Below are 23,203 nucleotides of genomic sequence, written 5' to 3' on the forward strand. Positions count from 1 at the left end.
TAATTAATACTATTAAGCAAGACTGCCAGGAACTCATAAGGTGGACTGGGAAATCAAAACAACATCCTAGAAGTCCCAAATATGCTTTTTTCCAAAAGGCAACTGGATTTTCTTCAGGGGGGGGTTCTTTGAAAATATTTTGTTTCTCATCCAAGAAGCTTCTTCAGATTAGTTCAAAGAAAAAAGAACCCAGAAAGTCCAGTTGCCCTTTGGGGCAACCATGACCTGAATGATTGAGAATCTTCATAAGACAACAACCTGGGACAAGGTACTTTCATATTTTTTGTATGAAAATCATGGTGTCCATAAAGACACCAACAGATAACCTGAAGGAGATTTCACATTTTTGAAAACACACTGCTTGCATTCATACATTCTAAGACTAAATCAAATGAATAAAGATGCTATTTATTCCATTTTGAATAATTTAACAAGGTTTAGAATTGTCATTTTAGTTAGAAGTTGCTTTGGAAGAGCTCTGCTTTGATTTTTGTATCTCCTATATCTGCTCACATGTCCAGTATCTGTGCCTTCTCTTGAAATTGGCTAGGACTATACAATCTGAATGTTAATTTAATCTCTGAACATGAGATCTTAAACTGGTTTTTTTTAAGAGCAGACATAATATTGTGAATCCGAAGTATTTCAACATTGTGACTCTTAAGTGTTGCATCAGGATATAGTCCTATTTTGAGAGACATGAAACACGTCAGAAATGTTTCAGGGTCAGCGCATGTCCAATACGTTCAGACCAGCATGCCTGAATATGAAACGGGATGTTTCAAGTTAGAGTTTTCTGAAATTGAAACATTTGAACATCCCTAATACTTATATTGTTAAATGTTAGTTAAGGGGCATTCTACCATCAAGCAAATACTTTGCCCTCATCCTCTAATATTCTTCCATAGCTTAATTTTTTTTAGCACATCTACAATTAAGCATTGTTAATTACTTACTGTAATACGTAGAGTACACAATTATAGCTAACTTAATACTATAAAAACAGTTGCATAAAATTGCAAGTTAGAGACAACCATAATGGTATTGTATTAAATAAACATTTATACAGGGCTGATAATTTTATATATACAGGGCTGATAATTTTATATATATATTCATTTTTATGAAGTACCACAACAAAAGCCTTTATGACTTCCATATAATAAAGAAATTATATTTTTTAAAATACATTGTCCTAATTCCTACAAGCTGTCTATCTGTACCTTTGTCATAACCATTCCCCAGACTGCTATATTGTTCTCAATTATCACTATCAGTTTTCTTTCCAAATCTAATAACTACCCTATGAAGACAATACGTTCAGGAATCCTTACATTGGTGAAGATTTCTTAGGATGCAAAATATATACAGCACATGTATATGTTGTAAAACAGAAATCAATAAATATGGAACATTTCATTCATTCTATTGACTTTTTTTTTTACTTTCATTAGCACTTGAGGGTTTTGATATGTTGGCAGCCTGCTTCTCTTCTTCCAACTTTTTCTGGTGTGAGACTCATGGAACAAATTCAACAATCTTGCCATTAGCAGAGAATATTTGCATAATTTTCTGTAGAAAAGTCTGATGTATATCAAGATTATAAAAGCTGCTCTTAACTCTTATAAGCGTTTTACTTATCACTTTATTCCCTTTAGGAATAACTTTGGTGAATTAACTTCTTCCACCAGGAACTCAAGGCTGAAACAACATTCTTTAGGCAACAGAAAGTATGGGTAAAATCACATTTTTTGATGTTTTTCTTGCAGTGACGAAAACACCGGCTCTTGTGTTGTATTGTATTGTGTGGTTGTACGGTATCTGATTGATTCTGGATCAAAACATAAATGCATAAGCTGTTTATAATTAATATTCATGGATAAACAGTATGTAATTCAGTTAGACGTGGCTGTAAAAAAAGATCTAACCTTTGTCGCCAGTTAAAAGATATTGACAGAATTTGACTACAATTAGTCACTTGCTGATGAAAATGCTATTGAAAAATTAGAGCTACTCTATTGAATTCATAGGTTAATGAGGGAAATTAGTGTTTACATATGAAAAAATTCTAAAGAAAATGTTATTTTCTTTTGTACTTCTTTAGGTAGCCATATGAGAGCATATTACTACAATGCATTTATTCCAATAATCCTACAATCTAAATATCTTGAACTAGTTTTGAATGCACTGAGTATTCTAAATTTTGTGCTTTCTCAGTATAATGAATTTATGTGAATTATAGTGATATCTCTCACTATAAGCATCTTTTCTGTATTAAAATAGACTAGAATAACAGAGTTGGAAGGGACCTTGGAGATCTTCTAGTCCAACTCCCTGCTTAGGCAGAAACCCTACACCACTTGAGACAGATGGTTATTCAACATCTTAAAAACTTCCAGTGTTGGAGCATTCACAACTTCTGGAGGCAAATTGTTCCACTGATTAGTTGTTCTAACTGTCAGGAAATTTCTCCTCAGTTCTAAGTTGCTTCTCTCCTTGATTAGTTTCCGTCATTTGCGTCTTGATCTATAGTTATAGTTTTACATTTTCTTCCCATAGAATATACAATGAGTTATCAGTTACCACCATGAATTCTAATTATTCTGGACTTTTAAAAATTATTAAGCTAATAAAATGCAATACGACAAGGCAGCAATGAAACTCCTAAACACATACCTTTAATATTTTTGTTGACAACTCTGAAGTAGAGTTCATGATCTTCTTTAAATCAGGATAAATGTTAGTACAATTTGTCTTTATCTTCAGACACTCTGTCAGGCACGTTATGGTTGCATTCTGCAAAGAAATGTATCATATTAAATTGGAGATCTATGTTCTATATATAACCATGTTAGTTATTCTTCAAATTAGATGACAATAAAGGTCAAGAAAATAGAGCTGTCTCTCTAGGGCAACAAGACTGGAAAGCACACAGATACACACTGTTTAAAAATATTGATGCTAATAAACAATGTTTTGTCAAGCTAGGTGTACATTTTAATCTGGAATGCTTCCTTTGATCTGTGGTATAATAAGTTTCTTTCAATTGAAACTATCCAAGAGTTTACTGATGAACACTTCATGCCAGCATTAGGATTTCATTCTATTCAAAGCACCTTCTTAAATACATGACAGACATAGAGATAATATATTGAGCTCTACATAATTTTAAAACAGCTAACAGGAAGTTTGCCCTGATGCAGGTGTTGTGTACTGTTACAATGGAATTAAAGCTCCTATTGGTTTTTGTTTTTGTTAAGCCGCTATGTCTCCTACTGCAAGGAAGTCTTTTCTAGCCTGAAACACGTAGCCTTTTTAAGGAATGAGGACCGCAACACACCCTGCTTATACAATTAGATAGATGGTAGGTAGGTAGGTAGGTAGGTAGGTAGGTAGGTAGGTAGGTAGGTAGGTAGATTCACGCACATGCACGTGTGCACGCACACACACAAAATTCATAGTTGCGCTATACCTTTTTGAATGACCAGCCAAAATGATAGTAAATGAATACTCCAGAATGCTTTATTAGGCAAAATGCTACAAAACATCCTTACATCATGAAAATTCAGATTCAACCCCCAACAATTACATATTGCTACATAAATTGGCATGTCAAATTACCTCATGGGGTATCTTCATTACCTCAAGTGAGGACGGGTAACATATTCTGGCGTTACAGCTGGATATGATGTTCTGATTAATGAGTCCCTCCTATTAAAAAAATCATATTTAAGAAGCACTATATTAATTTACATCTGAGTACTGAATATTACTCTTTAGTTTTAAATTATGGAGTGTTACTAACATATTAACTAGTTATTAACTTTTTAGATTATTTCTAAATATTTAAATTGTTTTATATGAACAATGAAGTTATCAATAAATAATCATACATGGATATTTTGGAATATACCAAATATGCAGAAATAAATTTTTAAATTTATTATTTATTCAGTAGATGGTTTTCCCTGCCTTAATGTTATACAACTCAAGGTAGTGTGCATAATGCTTCCTCCTTCTATTTTTTCCTCACAACAACCTTTCTGTGAACCAAGAAAATGCCTAGCCCAAAGCTGACTTCTGTGTCCAAGGATTATAATCCAAGGTCCATTATTTTAATCACTAAACTAATTGTAGATCAAAAGAGATGCCCTATATATATTTCGGTTTCAATAATGGATTCTGTTAGTTAAGTTGAAAGCTTGAAAAGAACAACTCCTTCTGCTGTTAGGATGCCCTTTCATCCAGCAAAAGCTGCTATCACCGGAGTTATGGGGCTACAGCATAGAGACAAATCTGCAAAATCATTCTTATTCTCCTGAAAGAAATCTTGTTGGCCTGTAAAAGGACTCTTATCATCTGCAGGGGAGGGTGGGAGGAGGTGCCAAAGCCTCGTAGCACAACTATTTTAACTCCAGTGTCCAATCCAGTGACCAATTCTCAGACAGCAACAAAACAAATCCTAACACAATGCATCAAAACCATCCATATTAAAAATATCACATATTACCACTAAACAAAATTATATATATATATATATATATATATATATATATATATATATATATATATATATATATATATATATATATATATATATATATATATATATATATATATATATATATATATATATATAACTTTTTAGTGGTAATGTGTGATATTTTATAATGTATAATATGTTACGTGTGTGTGTGTGTGTGTGTGTGTGTGTGTGTGTGTGTTTGTTTTCATAGATTTTCACGGGTGTAGGTATGCTGGTTTTGTTGTATTCGGGTCTTTTCCCGTGTAAGATTGAGATTGTCTTGGCAACATTTCAGCAAGGTCTCACTCGCCATCTTCAGGATGGTGTTTTTGGCTTAAAGTGTGATTGGAGCTGCTGTCTTTCTGTAAATCTTGGTGGGGGGTATGGAGTGCTGGCTTTGTTTCAGTAAGTGGAATGATTAGTTGTGTGGTTGTATCATGATTGGTAGATTGATCCTGATTGGTGTTGGCTGTGTGTGCATTGTTGTTTTGTATTGTAACTGCCTGGGTGGTGGGTGGGGCTTGTTTGTTGACTAGGGCTGGTTTCCAGATGTTTGGTAGGCGGGAGGTATCTTACGTATATTCATGTTGTGGGGGTGTTTCTCTATTTCGATAGCTTCCATAATTATTCTCTTGTTGAAGTGATCTGTTTTGGAGATTAACCTGGTTCCTTCAAAATTGATTTCATGTCCTGTAGTTTTAAGGTGCTGGAAAAGGGAGGACGTTTTTTTCTTTTTTTCTTACTGCATTTTTGTGTTCTGTGATGCATGCATTTACTCTCCTGTTTGTTTGTCTTATGTATGTTGCAGGGCAGGTTTTACATGGTAAAACCAAGACTCCTTGATTTTCTAGCTGGATCTTGTCTTTGGGGTTTCTTAAGATGTTGGCTATTTTTTGGTCAGTGCTGATGGCTGTCTTGATATTGTGCTTGTGGAGAATTTTGCTGATTTTATCTGTGGTGCCTTTGATGTAAGGGAGGAGGGCGATGCCGTTGTCCTGTTCTGTGTCTTGGTTTTTTGAGGGAGTCTCCCTTTGGATTATGTTGGTAATTGTTTTTCTTTGGAATCCGTTGGAGATTTAATACGTTTGTGAGTGTGTATAATTCAGTTTTCAGGTGGTCTTTGTCGGCTAGGCGTTTGGTTCTGGAGATGAGGGTCTTGGCTACATAGTTGATCTGTGCAGGGTGGTGATGGGATTGTACGTTTAAGTAGCAGTTGGTGTGTGTTTTTTTCTGGTAGATGGTGTGTCCTAGGGAGACATTGGGGTTTTTGTAGATTAGGACGTCCAGAAAGGGAAGTTGGTTGTTTGCTTCTATTTCCATGGTGAATTGTATTTTGGGGTGTAGGTTGTTGAGATGTGTGAGGAAGTTGTCCAGTTTTTCTTTCCCGTGTGGCCAAATCACGAAAGTGTCATCAACATATCTAAGCCAGAGTTTGGGTTTGTGTTCAGATTTATCTAAGGCATTGGTTTCAAAATGTTCCATGTATAAGTTTGCAATGTCGGGTGAGAGGGGTGATCCCATCGGTGCTCCTTCTATCTGTTTGTATCTTTGTCCATTATGGATGAAGTATGTGTTAGTTAGGCAGTGGTTGGTCAGGTCCAGGATGTGTTTAGGGGGGTTGTGTTTGTTCTGGGTAGCTGTCAAGGCTTCTTTTATAGGCACTTGGGTGAAGAGGGATATGACATCGAAACTCACGAGTAGGTCGCTGGGTGGTAGGTTTTGTTTCTTTGTTGTTTCTATGAAGTGGAGTACGTTTTGTATGTGTGAGGCAATGGATTCTGCGTAGGGTTGGAGTTGTTTGGCAAGGAATTTGGCAAGATTCTGTAGAGGTGAGCCTATGGAGCTGACTATGGGTCTGAGTGGTGTTCCTTCTTTGTGTATCTTGGGGAGGCCATAGAGTTTGGGGCATCTGGAAGATTTCTCTCTGGTGATGATTCTTTGCTGGATCTCTTCACTGATGGGAGAGGCTTTAATTTTGGATTTGGTGGTTTTTTCCAGGTAGGTGGTGGGGTCTGTGTTTATAGGTTTGTAAGTGGGGTCTTGGAGTAGGTTGGATAGTTTGGCTTGGTAGATGTGTTCATCACCACTGTGGCGTTACTTTTGTCTGCCCATTTTTGCATATTCTGATAGGAATTCAGGTGATTGTAATCCATATCAGAAACTCATCAAGCAAAAGCTTGATTTACATGAAATACAAGCTGACCTAGGAAGCCAATACATTTACCTTAAGAGAAGAAGAAGAAATGACAGAAGAAATAATTCTTTCTAGATCAGACAGTAATTGACTCAAATTAACCACTGCAATAGGATCTACATTTCCATCACGGTATTTATAAGCAGTGGAAGACAGGCTTAAGTCCCATCACCTCATTTCCCTTATTCGGGGTTTTTTCTTGACCAGTACTATCTTTCTGTTTGCAAGTTCTACATAAATTATTTCTCATGTCATTTCTTCAGACATCTCATCTATGTTAAAACTGTCTTGTAAAGAAATATTGTAGCTTTGTTTTAAATGCAAAAAAAAATGCTACCTACCAGATGTTCAATGATGGGAGCTAGAATACTCTTATAATTATTTCGGATTTCAGTCATATTATCAGATGAGGCTTCTGGTACCAGAACTAAGAACAATGGCAGAATCATGAAGATATACCTTAAAGAAGCTAAATCAGAATTGCATTGTATTACCATGAGCATCAGTATCATACATGCTAACATGCCATAATATTCAATACTACAGATAGTCCTCAACTTACAACCACAGAGTCAGAATTCCATTGTCAAGCAAGGTAGTTGTTAAGTGAGAGGCACCCAATTTCATGACCTTTTATGCCAGTTAAGTGAATTGCTGACGTTGTTAAGTGAATCATGCCAGATTTGCTTAATGACTGCTTTCTCCATTGACTTTGCTTGTCAGAAGCAGGATGGGAAGGTCTCAAATGGTGATCACGACACAGGATGCTGCAGTGTTGCAAATACACGCTAATTGCCAAACACCTGGACTTGATCATGTGACTGGGGATGTTGCAATGGTTGTACATGCAAGGACTGATTGAAAGTCAATTTTTCAAAATTCAATCGTGGTGTTAAATGTCTCTTAATTGAATGTGTTCATACTAGATAGGTATCTGAGATGTTTTAATTTCGATTCTTGCAAAATATGTTTGAACTTAATTATGTCAATGGCCTCTTCCAGCTTTATGATTCTATGAACATCATATATACATATATGACATCTAGTCTCAGAAAACAAAGAGCAGGAGAATTGACTTTTAATTGTATGATGCTACTTACTGGAAAGTTTACAATCTTTTAAGACTTATTCTAATGAGAGAGTCCATGGATGATGATTTAATAGCAACCTGCAACCCCCCCACAAGTCATTCTTAATTTATGGATTAGTTGGCCAGCATTGAATGCATGTAGACAGATCTTCAACAGTAAACCAGAACCTGCTGAGAACTTTAGACACACCTTTACATATGCACTGTCGTAAGAGAAGCTCAATCACTGTCAGTTCCATCTCTCCACATGCTCTCACGATCAGCTGGTTATGCCAAAGCCCACTTGACATTTTAGATCATGCATGGACTGCTAAATTAATTCTGTATTAATATTTTTTTGCATGAGTCTTGGTGGTGCAGTAGTTAAAAGTGCAGTACTTCTGCTGTCTGTCGGCTGCCTGCAATTTGGCAGTTCAAATCCCACCAGGCTCAAGGTTGACTTAACCTTCCATTCTTCCGAGTAGGGTAAAATGAGGACCCAAATTGTTGGGGGAAATAAGCTGACTCTGTAAACCACTTAGAGAGGGCTGTAAAGCACTATAAAGCAGTATATAGGCATAAGTGCTATTGCTATTGCATATAATTTAGTTTCAAAGTTCTTTAGAGAAGGTGTGTCAAACGTGCGGCTCTTAGAGGGAACAGAGAATCAATCACAAATGCTACTATAAATTTAGTCATTGAAAAATGAGAATTCCCTGAATGCTTAAAAGACAAAAACAGACAGAAAAGATTTTAACTGAATATTCCATACATTTGCAAAATTTTGTGTAATGGTTCTCAACAGCATTAAAAAAACACTATTTTAAGGCCTGATTAAGTATTCACTCATTTAATACACTCAAATTTATTTTATCTGATGAAAATTCGGATTGCATACAGATATGCCAAAATCAAAGTCAATCTGTAGGTACTGTGTTATGTATTATGTAGACATAATAGCCAGATATATTTAAATCAATTAAAATATTATAAAACGTTTGAGCTCATCAGCACTTTTCAGGATAGATGGTAAAGAAAACTAAAAACTGAAGGGATAGTTAGGGAAAACTAGCTGATATTACATCTGCTTTTCATCATATCTTAGGGTAGTCACTGGGAGGAGACTATACAAATTCAATTTAGATATTATTCAGATAAGATAATAGTTACATAAAATATGGCTTCTGATGGTATTAATAGTCATTTTTAACAAACATCCTGATGCATATTAAACAAATGAGATCCATTTCTAAATTTCTGCACAGATAGACTTAAATAATGGATTTACACTGAATTCATAATATTGAGGTGATCCCAGAAAGTCTTATTCTAAACTCCTGTTAATTTAATAATAATGTAATGCAATTATATAATGTAATGTAGGGTAGTGCAATAATAAGTAATCTAAGCAGAGTATCATGTAAAAATATTTTTACTGAGAGATAAAATCCAGAAGAATAATCATATATTCAATTAAGAGGTGCCATTATCAAAAACTACAGCCTCATTTAAATATAGACTCTTGACAATAAATCAGGGTAAATCCAATGCAGTGCAAATCCAATAAATACTCCTTATTATCATCCCAGCAACTTGTCTTCAATTGCTAACCTAAATTGAAATTTTAAAAAAAAATCTGTTATACCTTCTCATTTCAAGTCTGGTGCACAATAAATTTTATTTATTTATTTATCCAATTTGCACATCTGTCCATCTTGCCAAAATAAAAGGTACATTACAAATAAAACAACAGATTAAAAACAAGAGATATGAGTTTTAAAGCTCTTAGTTTCTTACTTTACTTCTGTTGATCATGTTCAGGCAAGAACTAAATCTGCCAAACAGATATGTACCATCTGTGACCTTTTAAGAAGAAATATTATGCCTAATTCCAACTCATTACAGCTGTGGAACTCAATATAATAGGAGAAGATAAAAGATGTATTGTAATACAATGGAGCTCAGAAATATGTCAGGACTCTTGAGTCTTCAGATGAAGAACAATGGATCAGGTTTAAAAGAAAACAGCCTACATATAAGAGGAAAGCAGATACAGATAGGATTCAATTTATGACCACAATTGAGCCCAAAATTTCTATTGCTAAACAGGACAGATGTTAAGTGAGCTTTGTCCCATTTTACCACCCTTCGTGACACAGTTATTAAGTTATCACTGTTATCACTGTAGTTGTTAATAACATGGTTGCTAAATGAATCTGGCTTCCCCATTGACTTGTCAGAAGGCTGCAAAAGATGGATCACGTGACTCAAGGACACTGCAACTGTCATAAATACGAATCAGTTATCAAGAAGTTGCCAAGTCTGAATTTTGATCACATGACCATAGGAATGCTGCAATAGTCCTAAGTGTGAAAAAGTCACCCTTTTCAATGCCATTGTAACTTTGAACAGTCAAGGACTCCCTATAATCTATCTATAGCCATGACTCCTTACTACAAAAAAATGAAACTAATCTTTGCCAACTTGCATCTTTGACTCAGGAAATGTGATCCAGGTTATAGAGGAGAACTGAGTGTGGAAATGACAATACTGCAAGCGAATGACCATGTATAAAATATGGGAGAGATTTGGCTTTTTCATTGCCTGGATGACAAAGCCACTGCTACCACATTATAAATTATATTTCGTAAACTGGGAACAAAATCCTTGGCTGAAGCATATTAGTCATTGGGAGCTTTGAAGATGAATTTCTGGGGGTTTAGAGATCCAGGGGTTTAATATCCAGAACAAATATAGAATAAAATTAATGTCCTTTGTTATCACATACTCATGCTTAAAATACATAACGTAAGCAAAATGAACTTAAATTGCGGAAACATAAACATGATGTTAATAGGATAACAGAGACATGGCAGAATGATTCTCAGAATGTAACAGGCAAGAAATACAACTTGTCCAAAGGGAAAAGAAGCAACAGAAGCAATAAAAATTGAGGAAGAAGTGTACTTTATGGTAAAAATAGCAACACCTGCTCAGAAATCTAAGGAAATGAACTTGTTGATCCTGCTGAAAATGAATGATTCCGATAAATGAAGGAATGTTTTATTTTCACTATTACTCAGCATATAGAGAGGTGTGAATTATCACTTCCACAAGCAAATGGAAACTCTTTTGAAACTCATGCAGACAGAGAGATGATTGGTTTTAATCATCCCAACATCAGCTTGGAGACTAATTTTGGCAAACACAATTCAAATTTGGTCAATAAATAGAGCAAAATGGTATGATGCCATTTCTACTAAGGCTCGCTTTTCTCTGAAAATAGTATATATGTTTCCCCTAAGCCAGTAAACCTGACAGTAATATAAGGCAAGGGTTAGGACCTTGATCTTCAAATTTACAGGGACTTACAAATCATCCACAGGCACTGCTATGGAAGTTGTCTAGTCAAATACCATCTGTTTTCCTTGAGAAAGTAAAAAAAAATTGCAGGGATTGACATACAATAAATGGAAAGATTTTAGAATTGATGATAAATTGTTTGCTCTAAGTATCATGAAATAAATGGAATTATTACTAATATTTAGCATAATTGTATCAAAACATATCATTGTTAAATTTGATTTTTTTCATCCTAATATTGGAGGAACCCTTTGGATAAAAATACAAAAGGAATTTGATAAAGTGCTACTGATTAATACAATTATAATTAATAATATACTGCAGTGTTCTGTCCCGTTATTCTAATGAATATGCAGACCCAGGCTTGGCTGTCTGCCACAACTAATTACAGAGATAAAAGCATCCCTTGTGTAGGAGCCTAGAACGCTATCTTCATGAAACCAAGATTAGATTTACAGAATGCTTTCTCAATGGCTAGTAAAACGGACTGTTGTTTCCTGCAAAAATTCCTCTCCCGTCGTTCCACCTATAAACTCTTTGAGAGGGGCCACAACGTAACCAGCTGTCCCTATTTCCTTCTATGATATCTTCTCCACAGCTGCTCCCTTCTCCTCTCAGCTCTCCGATTCTCACGGAGCCGTTGTAGGACCAGGCGTAGGTGCTGCCGATGGCTCTCCCAGGAGGATGAGTAAATCAATATGTCATCGAGATAAATGACAACAAACTGGTCCAAAAGGTCCCAGAAGATGTCGTTCATAAAATGTTGGAAGACGGCAGGGCCATTGGTCAGCCCAAAAGGCATGACTGTGTACTCAAAATGCCCATACCTGGTGCCGAATGCCATCTTCCATTCATCCCCGGGTCGGATCCGGACAAGATTGTAGGCTCCATGGAGATCCAATTTGGTGAACACCTTAGCCTCTCTGAGCCACTCCAACAGTTCAGGAATAAGGGGCAGAGGATATCGAATGCGCACCGAGATTTTATTTATTTATTTATTTAATTTGACTTCTTAGTCCCCCCCTCTCCCCCCAGGGACTTGCTAGCATTGAGCCTACGATAGTCACAACAGAGTCTCAAATCTCCGGTCTTCTTTTTGACGAACAAGACCGGGGCAGACAATGGCAAAGACGAGGATCTGATAAAACCCCGAGCTAGGTTTTTGTCCAAAAAGTCCCGCAATGCGGCCAACTCTGGGTCTGAGATCGAATACAAACGACCCACAGGGAGCGGCGCATCGGGAATCAAATCGATGAGATAATCATATGGCTGGTGCGGTGGCAATTGGTCTGCTTCTTGTTCACTGAACACATCTGCAAAATCTGCTATGTCGGAAGGCAAGAACACCCCAGGTGGACTCAGCAGCTGGCCTGCACAGACATGATGTCCACACATTGCAAGGCTGGAAAGGTGACAAGGTTCTGGGAACAGTATATCTGTGGGTCGTGCACCAAAAGCCAAGGCAAGCCCAAGACCGCAGGAAAATGCAGGCCAGAGGTAATGTAGAACTGGATGGCTTCCTCATGAGCCCCGATGACCAGCCACAAGGGTTGCATGGTGGCCTTGATAGGCCCAGACAGAAGCACCCGGCCGTCAATGGTCTCCACAAGCATAGGAGAATCTACTGGGCACAGAGGGACCGCATGCTAGGTCGCAAACACCTTGTCCATGAAGTTCGTGGTAGCCCTGTAGTCAACAAGAGCATGCGCTGGAATCCCCTGCGGGCTACTGGACAGGACTATTCGGGGTGCCAGGATTAGGTGTTGGGGAGGCCCGCAAGTCACTGTCTCTGAGCATGGCTCTGAATTGATGCGTGCCTGACCCAAGGTCTCCCTTAGATCGGGCTTGGGAGCCTTTCCCAACAAATTGTTCTGGGTCTGAGGTGTAGGTCCAGTAACTGATGCCCCTCGTCTCTTCTTGGGGCAAAAGGCTGCCATGTGCCCAGGTTTCCCACAATAAAAACACATCCCCCCTAAACACCATCTGTCTTTCTCCATTATAGATGAATGGGGTTTCGCTGCACGTAATTCCATGGGTTCTTCCCATAGAGTTGGAGTCTCACGCATGGCTGGAACCACCCTGTTCTCCTGGGATGTGCGGCGAATTCCCCGCCTCTGCAACCAAGCATCAATCCGGAGACACAGGTGGACCAACATGTTGAAATTCGGTGGCCTATCCACACGCACCAGCTCATCCTGCAATTCTTCTGACAACCCATCCTCAAATGTGTCTATGAGGGCTGCCTCATTCCAAGCCGAATCCTGGCTTAGTAGCCTAAATTCACTGATGTAGTCCTGCAAGGAACCCCGGCCCTGCTTCAGAGTCTTCAGACGTCGGGTAGCCATCTCTGTCTTAATGGGGTCCTCATACATTAACCGGAGGTAGTCACAGAACATCCTGTTCTGTCCCATGATTCTAATGTATATGCAGACACAGGCTTGGCTGTCTGCCACAACTAATTACAGAGATAAAAGCACCCCTTGGCTAGGAGCCTAGAACGCTATCTTCATGAAACCAAGATTAGACTTAGGGAATGCTTTCTCAATGGCTAGTAAAATGGACTGTTGTTTCCTGCAAAAATTCCCCTCCCATCGCTCCACCTATAAACTCTTTGGGAGGGGCCTCAGCTGTAGCCAGTTGTCCCTATTTCCTTCTATGACATCTTCTCCACAGCTGCTCCCTTCTCCTGTCAGCTCTACACACACGCCCATTAGGGACAACCTCCCTCTGTTCCTCCTCACTGCTCCCTGACTCAGATGCCACCTGGTGGCCAACAGGCCTCTCTAATTCCTGCTCTGACTCCAAACACCCTCCAGAGTCTTCCTCATCCTCCAGAGCAGTCCCATAATAGTCATCACTGTCAGAGTCCACCAACAGCTCAGCCAGCCGCTGCTGGGCCACAAAACTGCAGTATGGACTTGAAAACAATATACCAGTGATGGTGAACCTATGGCACACGTGCCACAGGTGGCACGCAGAGCCATTTGTCAGGGCACGCGAGGCGCTGCCCTGTCAGCTGGGCAGCATGCATGCGCATGCTGGCCAGCTGAGGTTCACCCTTTTTAAAAGCCATTTTTCGCCCTCCCCAGGCTCCAGAGGCTTTATAGGAGCCTAGGGAGGGTGAAAAGAGCCTCCCCGGCCCCCCTGAGGCCCTCCGGAAGCTTCATGAGCTTCCATGAAGCCTCCAGAGTGCAAAAAACCAGCCCTACGGGCAAACCGGAAGTTTGGGAACGGACTTCCAGTTTGCTTGGAGGGTCGTTTTGACTGCTCTGGAGGCTTCAGGGAAGCCTCATAAAGCCTTCGGGACGCTTAAAACAACCCTCCGAGCAAACCGTAAGTCACTTACGGTTTGCTCGGAAGGTCGTTTTGAGCACTCCGAAGGCATAAGGGAAGCCTCCTGATGGTCCCTGAAGCCTTCAGAGCACTCAAAATGATCCTCCAAGCAAACCGGAAGTCACTTGGAGGGTCGTTTTGAGCGCTCCGAAGGCTTCAGGGACCGTCAGCTTCCCGGACGCCTCCGGAGGGCGTCCGGGGGGGCGGGGGAGGCTGTTTTCGCCCTCCCCAGGCTCCTACAAAGCCTCTGGAACCTGGGGAGGGCGAAAAAAGCATGTAAAAATGTGGGGAGCGCCTGTAGTGCGTGCATGCGCACTGGGGGGTCACGCATTGCATTATGGGTGTGGCATGCCTGCACATGACCCCCCTGCACTTCCTCCACTCCACGCAAGCCAAAAAAGGTTCGCCATCGCTGCTCTATTGTATCAAAGTGCAAGACATAGGTGAAATAGTATTCTTCTCCTATCTCCCTATAAAAAGTTCAGTGTCAGCTGATAATGATTAGAACAATTGAATAGTGGAAACAATTATTGAAGGAGGTGTCTTGAAGCAAGACAATTAGCCAGCCAGCCACCTGTCAGGGATTCTCTAAGGTGAATTCCTATTCTGAGCATTGGATTGGATAATAGCCCTTTCAAACTTGTATTTCTGTGAATATCTGAAAATACAATATTTATTGTAGGGGAATACAATAATAGGAATAAATAAAAATGACAATACTATCAATATAGTTTTATTTTTCTTCTGCTGATTAAAACTTTAACCAACTTTTATTAAATAAACCACAAATGGCCAGCCCCAAACAAATCAAATGAACCACATAATGCCTTAACACAATATAGAAACTAGATTTAATGAGAAAAACTCTATGTAGTACTTGTGCTGCTTAGAATAAACCTAAAAGAATGTTCTTATTGAGTTCATGAACCATTTTCAACTTCTAGAAACCTACATCAAACAAAAACATTATTAGAGATACTGTAGGAAGATACACAGATATTATATAATTATAGTACTTGAAATCTAGATTAGATTGAGTAATCATGGTATTGTGTTACTATTGTGATCCTTGGAAATAGTCCCACTGAGGTGACTTCCTCAAGAGAAGCTTGGTGAACTAAGCACATCTTAAAGCAGAGAAGACAAATGCAATGAAGACCAAAGAACCAACAAGTGGACCACTTCTTCAGAACCTCTCTGAACAAGAAGATAAAAGATTGTTCACTTTGTGCTCCAGGTAGTGAAGAGAAGTTTCCTGTGAGTCTGAGTGCTAGGAAATGAAGAAATTAATTTATCATCTTTACCGTCTTTGCTAACCTTTCTTTCTAATCAATTTCTGAAATTATTTATTTATTTTCAATGCAAGATCTCTTACTAACAAAATTGATGAATTAAGGCTAGATATTGCAAAGACTAAATACATCAAGAACTGCTGTATTGCTAATCACAGAAACTTGGCTTCATTCACTCATTCTGGATGCAGCTGTTGTGCTAGAAGGCTACATAGATCACTCTGCAGGACAGGAATAGTGAATCCGGCAAGAGCAAAGGGGGAGGTCTAAACCTTTATATGAACAAAAGCTTGTACACCGAAGACGACATTTAATTTTGTTGTACCATGTGCAATGACAATAAAGTAAACTAAACTAAGGCTATTGGAGAACTTTCAAAAAAGAAGTTTGAAAAGCCATTTGGTGAGTTTGCCTTTCTTACTGAACAAAGGAAAACTGACTATAAGTTTAAAAATTTAAAGAATTGGAAATAAATGGCAAAAAACTCAAGATTTTGATCTAAGGAAATTATACATGAATTAAGGATCTAGATAAGTTTGGAATATTGAGACTTTTACTGTAAAATTTTGTAAATGATTAAATTAAATAAACAGCATTTCATGGGAACTAAGGTATTTTGTCTAAGTTGTAACAGAAACTTGAGACTATGAGTTCAAATATTATATACTAGAGGGACAAAAAATTCCACACAGAGTGTAAACTTGCATTTGGTTTTCAGTTGGTATGGCAAATTATAAAATGACATAGAGCGCTTTAACATTCTAAATACTTTTCTAAGAATGGGACCAGACATTAGTAGCTGCCACATCAGAAATGTCAAAAATGTGGTTGATTTATCAGACGAAGGTTAAAACAAGACATTTTTTCTATACACCTCTGGTAACCCTTTGGAGATTTTTTCCTGACATCAGGACTGGACAGTTGATGATTTATGATTTGCATATAAACAAAAAAAATGTGTTATGGGAAGAGGTATGTGTAACCTTATGAGTGAAGACTTATCAAATTTGTTTTTATTTATTGTCATGAAGATAAGACTCTTATTATTATTTTTACTCTACATATTTCTTTTCTTTTCCTTTATCTTACCCTTTTTTCTTTTTCTTATTTAGCACTTTTTGATTTTACTCTTATTATTGTTACTAAATCTTTAACAAAAATTATGGGGAAAAATCCCAATGAGTTTAATAATAATAATAATAATAAATATTTATTTCTTAGCCGCACCCTCTCCCGAAGGACTCGGGGCGGCGTACAATGAAACATATGAAATAAATATGGACAAAACAAACATATAACAGAGACATATACCGAGACATACACAAGGAGGAGGTCGGCTGATAAATAAAACAATTAAAATACAATATTTAAAAACCCCTAGATAATTAAATATAATTAAAATACCCAGTAAAAGCCCGCCAGGAGCGATATGGTTAGATCAAAGTTGAGCCAGGCCAGCTGCTTGGAATAGGTGGGTCTTAAGCTTAATACGAAAGGAGCGGAGGTCAGAGGTATTCCTAATATCCGGAGGGAGGTCATTCCACAGGGCTGGGCCCGCCACAGAGAAGGCTCTACTCCTAGGCGCCGCCCCCCGACACTGTCTTGTGGACGGCACCTGGAGGAGGCCCTCTCTGTGCGAGCGGATTGGTCGCAGGGATGTATGGGGCAGAATACGATCCCGCAAGTAACTAGGTCCTGAGCCATGGAGCGCTTTAAAGATTATTATCAAAACCTTGAAATGCACCTGATAGACCACAGGAAGCCAGTGCAGCTCGCGCAGGAACGGTGTCACATGGGAGTACCTAGTACTCCCCATAATTACCCGCGCGGCTGCGTTCTGGACCAACTGTAGCCTCCGGGTGCATTTCAAGGGAAGCCCCATGTAGAGAGCGTTACAGTAGTCCAAGCGAGACGTCACCAGCGCATGAGTGACTGTGCGTAAGGCGTTCCGGTCCAGTAGGGGGCGCAATTAATACAGATTATTCTTAAAATAGGACTTCCGGTTCCGGCGGCTACGGCGACAGGCAAGCCTTTGCCTGCTCCCGCTCTCCCGGTGGGCTTCCCCCGCTTCTGGGGGGGCACAGGACGCCCCGGAGAGGTGTCCTGCCGAGGGAACGGCTCGCGGAGGGTCCTGGCGTCGGCGGCGGCTGGCGGGGGCTCCTCCGCTTCGTTCTAGGCACCGGGGAGCAGTATCGGAGGGCGCCCGTGTGTGCGCGCCTCGCCCCATGCCGATCGGAGAACGCGCTATTGAACGAAGCAGCGGCAATGTGGTGAGAGGCTGCCCTTCTCCATTCCCTCTATCTTAAATTTATGGACCCTTCAGCATCTTTTTAAGAAAAAAAAGTTAAACTTTCGGACTTTTGCCAGAGGTGCGGCTAGAGGGAGGGGGATTTCCCCCCCTCCCTTGGACAAGCGGCTTGAGAAAATTTTGCTTTCGCCCTCAGGGGAAGGAGGAGGGGGGAGAGCCAACTAATGATGCCTCACCCTTATAAAAGTGACTTTCATCGGACTTAGCTCCAGAATCTATGGGTGAACTGAGAATTTTTTGAATCTTTAAAACTTTATTATGCCTCTGAGCCCAAAGCTGGCAGGGCAAGATGGCACACTTCCGTTGTCTTCATGAACTGTGAAACCTGACTCCACCTCTAAAATTCAGGCTTCCGGTCTTTGTCTCCGAGCCACCCAGAGGAATCTTTTGTGGATTGTTCTTTTTTGAACTCTTTGGGGAAAAAACTTTCATCTACTGCTAGACTGACTAAAGAAATCCCCATCTGTTTGGATCCTCTGCCCTCTGGATTCGCCTGCCTGCTCTACTTCTCCAGCTGCCCAGTCTCTATTTTGACAGACTTCCTTGCTTTAAAAACCATGCCTCCAAAAAGACCACCTCCTGGAAAGCCTGGATTTGCTACTTCTGCCCCAACGTCTGCAACGTCTAGCCCAGCTACACAGTCAAAGATAACAGAACTGATGCAACCCAAGACTACAGAGATAGACTTTCAACAAATGCTTCAACAAATTCTACAGGGCCAGGAGGAAATTAAGAAACAGTTAAGGGAAATGAAAGATGAAATTAAACAGAACCAAGCCCAAATCTTTAAGAACTCACAGAGACTGGACCTTGTGGAGGGTGGGGTGGCGGAGGCGAGGGGGGGGGGTAGAGGCTTTACAGAAGGGGAACAAAGAACTTGACATCCAACAAATGAAAATAGAGTTTGAGAGAATGTCCTTTTATCTTAGATTTCAAAATGTAATAGAAGCAGATGGGGAAAACATAAGGGACATTATGACTAATATTTTAGCTGAATACATACACAAAGATAAACAACAGATGGATTGGGAGATAGACCTAGCTTATAGAGTGAATTCAGCATATGCCAGAACACATAATGTACCCAGAGAGGTTCACATTAAATTTCTTAGGAAAACCACAAGAGATGAAATACTGGGTGTGCAAAGGGGGCAAACAATGACATACTGTGATAGGGAGATAACCATTCTAAAGCAGATTCCCAAAAAAATTAGGGAAAAAAGGAAAAATTATTCGCAATTGGCGAATAAATTATACCAGAAGGGGGTGTGGTTTAGATGGTTGATGCCTGAAGGTATGCTAATATTCTGGGAGGAGACAAGAATCAGAATTAATACACCCATAGAGGCACAGGCCTTTATGGAAAAAAACAAAGCCAACCTAGAAAAAACAGAAGATACTACAACGGTCATACAGGACACGGGAGGGGCCGGAGCTCTGCCAGCGGGGGGTGAAGGGGCAACACCAAGAAAACTCAGATCACAAAAATAAATAAGGAAATCACAATGTTATAAACAGACCGAAAGTAAATATGAATTTATAACTAGACTATATATTATAATTATATAAATTGATTGAAAATTATTTTTTCTAGAATTAAGATGCTGACTTTCTATGATTATGTATTAAGATTTGATATTTTGATGTAACCTAGGAGTTTGGAGGGAGGGGGCGTCTGCCACATTTGCAACTGCCAAAATTTGTAATTCCACCTACCCCTTTTCCACATAAATGTTTTTAAAAAAAACCAATAAAACTTTTTGAAAAAAAAAAAAAAAAGATTATTCTTAAAATAGTATAATTGTGTTCTTCCATGCCCTTCCTAGTAGTAAGTATGATTAAACTCAGTAGGATAGTTGAGTAATCCCACATAGACTGTCAGCGGCTACTTTCAGTGCACTGGGCAATCCAACCCCCACCTCTTTCTTACATGTGTTGCACATATTGAAAACACATGGCGCTGTAATTTCCTATGTAGCATTTAGAACAGGGATTCTGAACCCCTGACCTGTGGCCCACTATCGGGCTGCAGCCTGTTTGGGACTGGGCCGTGCCAGTGGTGGTTGAGTACATGGGCACAAAGCTCCCTTCGCACTCATAGGGAGCCATTCCCTCTCTCCCTCCCACTAAGCAGGAAAGGTTGGGGACTGCTGATTTAGAAGATGAATACTGGTAATTCTTGACTTGCTTGCCCTTCCGCTCAAATAAAACTGTCGTTTCTGAAAAAAGTTCCCACTTTATATTCCATTAGGCACTACAAGTAAACAGGCAGTCCTAAACTTATATCCATTTGTTTAGCAACTGTTACGATAATGAAAAAAGAGACATACAACTGGTCCTCACACTTATGACTGTCACAGCATCCCCATGGTCATGTGATCAAAATTCAAACGCTTGGCAATCAGCACATATTTATAATTGCAACCATCCTCAGATCAGGTGAGTGCCATTTGCAACCTCCTCAGACAACTTCTGTCAAGTAATTTCAATCAGAGAAGCCAGAGTCACTTAATGATCATGTGATTCACTTAACAACTGTGGCCAAAAATGTAAAATCATGCATGACTCACTTAAAAACCATCTTGTTTAGCAATGGAAATTCTGGACCTAATTGTGGTCTGATGTCAAGAACTAGCTGTATATAAAACGAGGACACCAAGGAAAACATTAGTCTGACTGGGTAATCCATTGGGGGGGGGGGGATACTGTATCATTAACACAATACCAGTCTTTGGGACATAATTAACACAATTCCCAGCACATTCAGAAATAATTCTTAATTTCAACGATCTCCAAAGTAGTACCTTAATTTCTTACATTGTTTTTATAGCCAGGTCAACAATTCAGAGAGATTAGGGATTTGTGAGCATGTGAATAAACATGCAATTGAGCAAAAAGCTGGCAGGAGCAAAGTTACACAGAAATCCCATCAATGAATGGCAAATGAATGGGGAGCCACCTTTGCAATACAGTATTCTGATCGTCAGCTGGCAACTTTATTGAATCAGTGGGCATAGTCCAATATCATGATTTCTCGGAACTAAAAGCAAATATTGGAGCTTTGCAGTTTTATAATTCTCATTCAACCTCTAGGCAATGAAACTGAAACATGCTTCAGCTCAGACACATGACTTCCAGAAAGCCTAGCAGAAGGGAGGTAACAGGCAGCCCCATAGATTCTAACAGGCATTACAAGCCTCTTTTCCCCTTTACCTTACCAGATATTAAGTTTCTGTTAAAATAAAAAAAATGTGAGTAAAGACAAAACCTATTTTAAAATGTTATCTTAAGCAAACATTCCAGGGAGTGAAAACTTCTGGGATTATATTGAGATTATGGCAATTCAGATCCTGTTACATTTTTCTATTTGACATTTGAAAAGAGCAGATCACCTGCTTGCAAAGAGCAGGTTACCTGCTTGCAAAACGCCCACGGGAGCCTGATCTTGGGTCAAACTCTGTGCCTCTATAAATCCTCTCCATACCTCCGTTGTTTTTGTTGTAGTTGTTGTTTCTTTAGGGTAAACCACAGGCCTAGACTTCACATTTATTAGGATTGTTATTGCTACTATCGGAAATTCATCTCAAACGTGACTGCTTTAGAAATGTCACCTTCATCGCTACTGCCTTTTAATTATTATTTTTTTTACTTTGGGAAAGATTTGTTGGGATAAGCAAAAAAAAAAAGGAGCGCGAACGAATCGCGCACACGCCGCGATTCAGTTTGTTCTGCGGAATCTACGCCGCAGTACCAGCTGGAATTTGGCCCGGCAAAGTCGGAAAGAGGTGGGTTTTCTCTGTATTGTGGGTGTGCAGCCGCCGGAGGCTTCCCAAACAGGAGAAGAAGAAAAAACTAACCCGAGGGTTAGTCACAAGGGTTCGCTCCGACCTGCCTTGCTCTTCCCACTAAATTCGACCCATTCCCTTGGCTTCCCCTCCGGACTTTCCGGGTATCTTGTTCCCAGAGCTGCTGGGAATAAGGCGCTTCCACTTTCATTCTCACAGAAATTGGGAAAGCCCCGCCGGTGGCTAAAAGGGATAAAGGCTAGGCGGAAGCCCGCAAAACCTGACACCACACTCGGCGAAGTTGCTGCGGAGAAGTACCCTGAGGACCGGGAAGAAGCCAGGTGGGTCGCAAGCTGAGGGAACAGGAAAGGCGCTCCGCTCGTCCGTCTGCCGACGCCTGGCCAGCCTAAAAGCGAGGATATGGAGCCCAAAAGAGAGGATATGGAGACGCGGCTGAGGGCGCGCGCCGTTCGCCTTACCATGGGACATGGTCCGCAAGCCGGACGCCGCTTGCTCATGATGGAGCCGGAGTCACGTCCATGGCGCTACCGTCCCGGTGCAAAATCCTGGCCGCGTCGTCGTCGTCGTCTTGTGCTGAGGCTGCGAACGGCCAGCAGAACGAGCTTTCTGTAATAATGAACATTAAATAAAAATGCTGGGCGGGGAGCCTCGTCTTTAGACCACTTTGCGGGTTAGTTGAGCGGAAGGAGAGGAAAACCTGCGGAGACGCTCTTGGAGTCGAACCACGCTCGCCTGTTGCTGGCTTTTTTTTTTTTTTTTTTTAGCCGCCGAGAACTTCCGTATGGGACGAACTAGTTTCGCTTTCCGGCTGGCACGAGCGCCGCTAGTTTCGGAGGATTTCAGCCATTCAAACTCCCGGCTGCGGTCGAGTTGCGCATTTTTCCACCTGCCAAAGGTAGCGCTGGAAGGTGCGCGCCCTGCCTGGCCACGCAGTCTTTCCACCGCTCCTGCGCGCCCTCCCGCGGTTCTCCTTGGCCGCCGGCGGGCGCCGATAGAACTGCTTGAGTGCTTTTCTCCGGGATGAAATAACTAGATGACAAAGGAGGTGGGATCACCCTCGTCTCCACTCCATCCGAGGATTTGCCAAGGCTCCGTTAACGCGTGGAAAGAACCGTTAGTGAGAATGGCAGCAAGTGCAACGCTGGGGCAGGGCGGGGCGAGGGGGTGTCCTCCCAAAGGGAATGGTGGGCTGGCAAGTGTCACTTCTCCGTCGGTATTCAGGCTTCGCGAGACATGTGGAAGTAATCGGCTCTTCACCCCCGCTCCCCCTTCCTAATGACTAATGACCTCCTATTCTTTTGTACTCTGTATCC

General features: G+C 40.4%; 1 protein-coding gene across 3 annotated transcripts; it reads right to left on the bottom strand.

The window, feature by feature from the left end:
• Positions 1-226: 226 nt before the first annotated feature.
• On the bottom strand, positions 227-23,168 carry IL7 (interleukin 7). 3 transcript variants are annotated; one of them, XM_081950651.1, is made up of 5 exons: positions 22,349-23,168; positions 7,061-7,146; positions 3,622-3,711; positions 2,677-2,796; positions 227-1,831 (listed from the first exon to the last, which is right to left on the bottom strand). In XM_081950651.1, exons 1-5 carry the CDS (start codon positions 22,356-22,358, stop codon positions 1,655-1,657), a joined length of 483 nt encoding a protein of 160 aa, XP_081806777.1. In that variant the 5' UTR covers positions 22,359-23,168; the 3' UTR covers positions 227-1,654. The 3 variants fall into 3 exon arrangements, with proteins under 3 accessions (XP_081806777.1, XP_081806776.1, XP_081806778.1); XM_081950650.1 differs by having other exon boundaries at positions 7,061-7,188; XM_081950652.1 differs by lacking the exon at positions 7,061-7,146.
• Between the last annotated feature and the right edge of the window lie 35 nt (positions 23,169-23,203).

Source organism: Natrix helvetica (assembly GCF_964273705.1).
Source record: "Natrix helvetica genome assembly, chromosome: 4".
Taxonomy (NCBI): domain Eukaryota; kingdom Metazoa; phylum Chordata; class Lepidosauria; order Squamata; family Natricidae; genus Natrix; species Natrix helvetica.

Excerpts from the sequence above, each read along its gene's own strand:
- IL7 (XM_081950650.1), bottom strand. Across the intron at positions 3,712-7,060 it reads CTCCCATCATTGAACATCTG|GAGGGACTCATTAATCAGAA; the intron begins GTAGGTAGCATT and ends TTTTTTTAATAG. Across the intron at positions 1,832-2,676 it reads TGTCAACAAAAATATTAAAG|AATCAATCAGATACCGTACA; the intron begins GTATGTGTTTAG and ends GTTTTGATCCAG.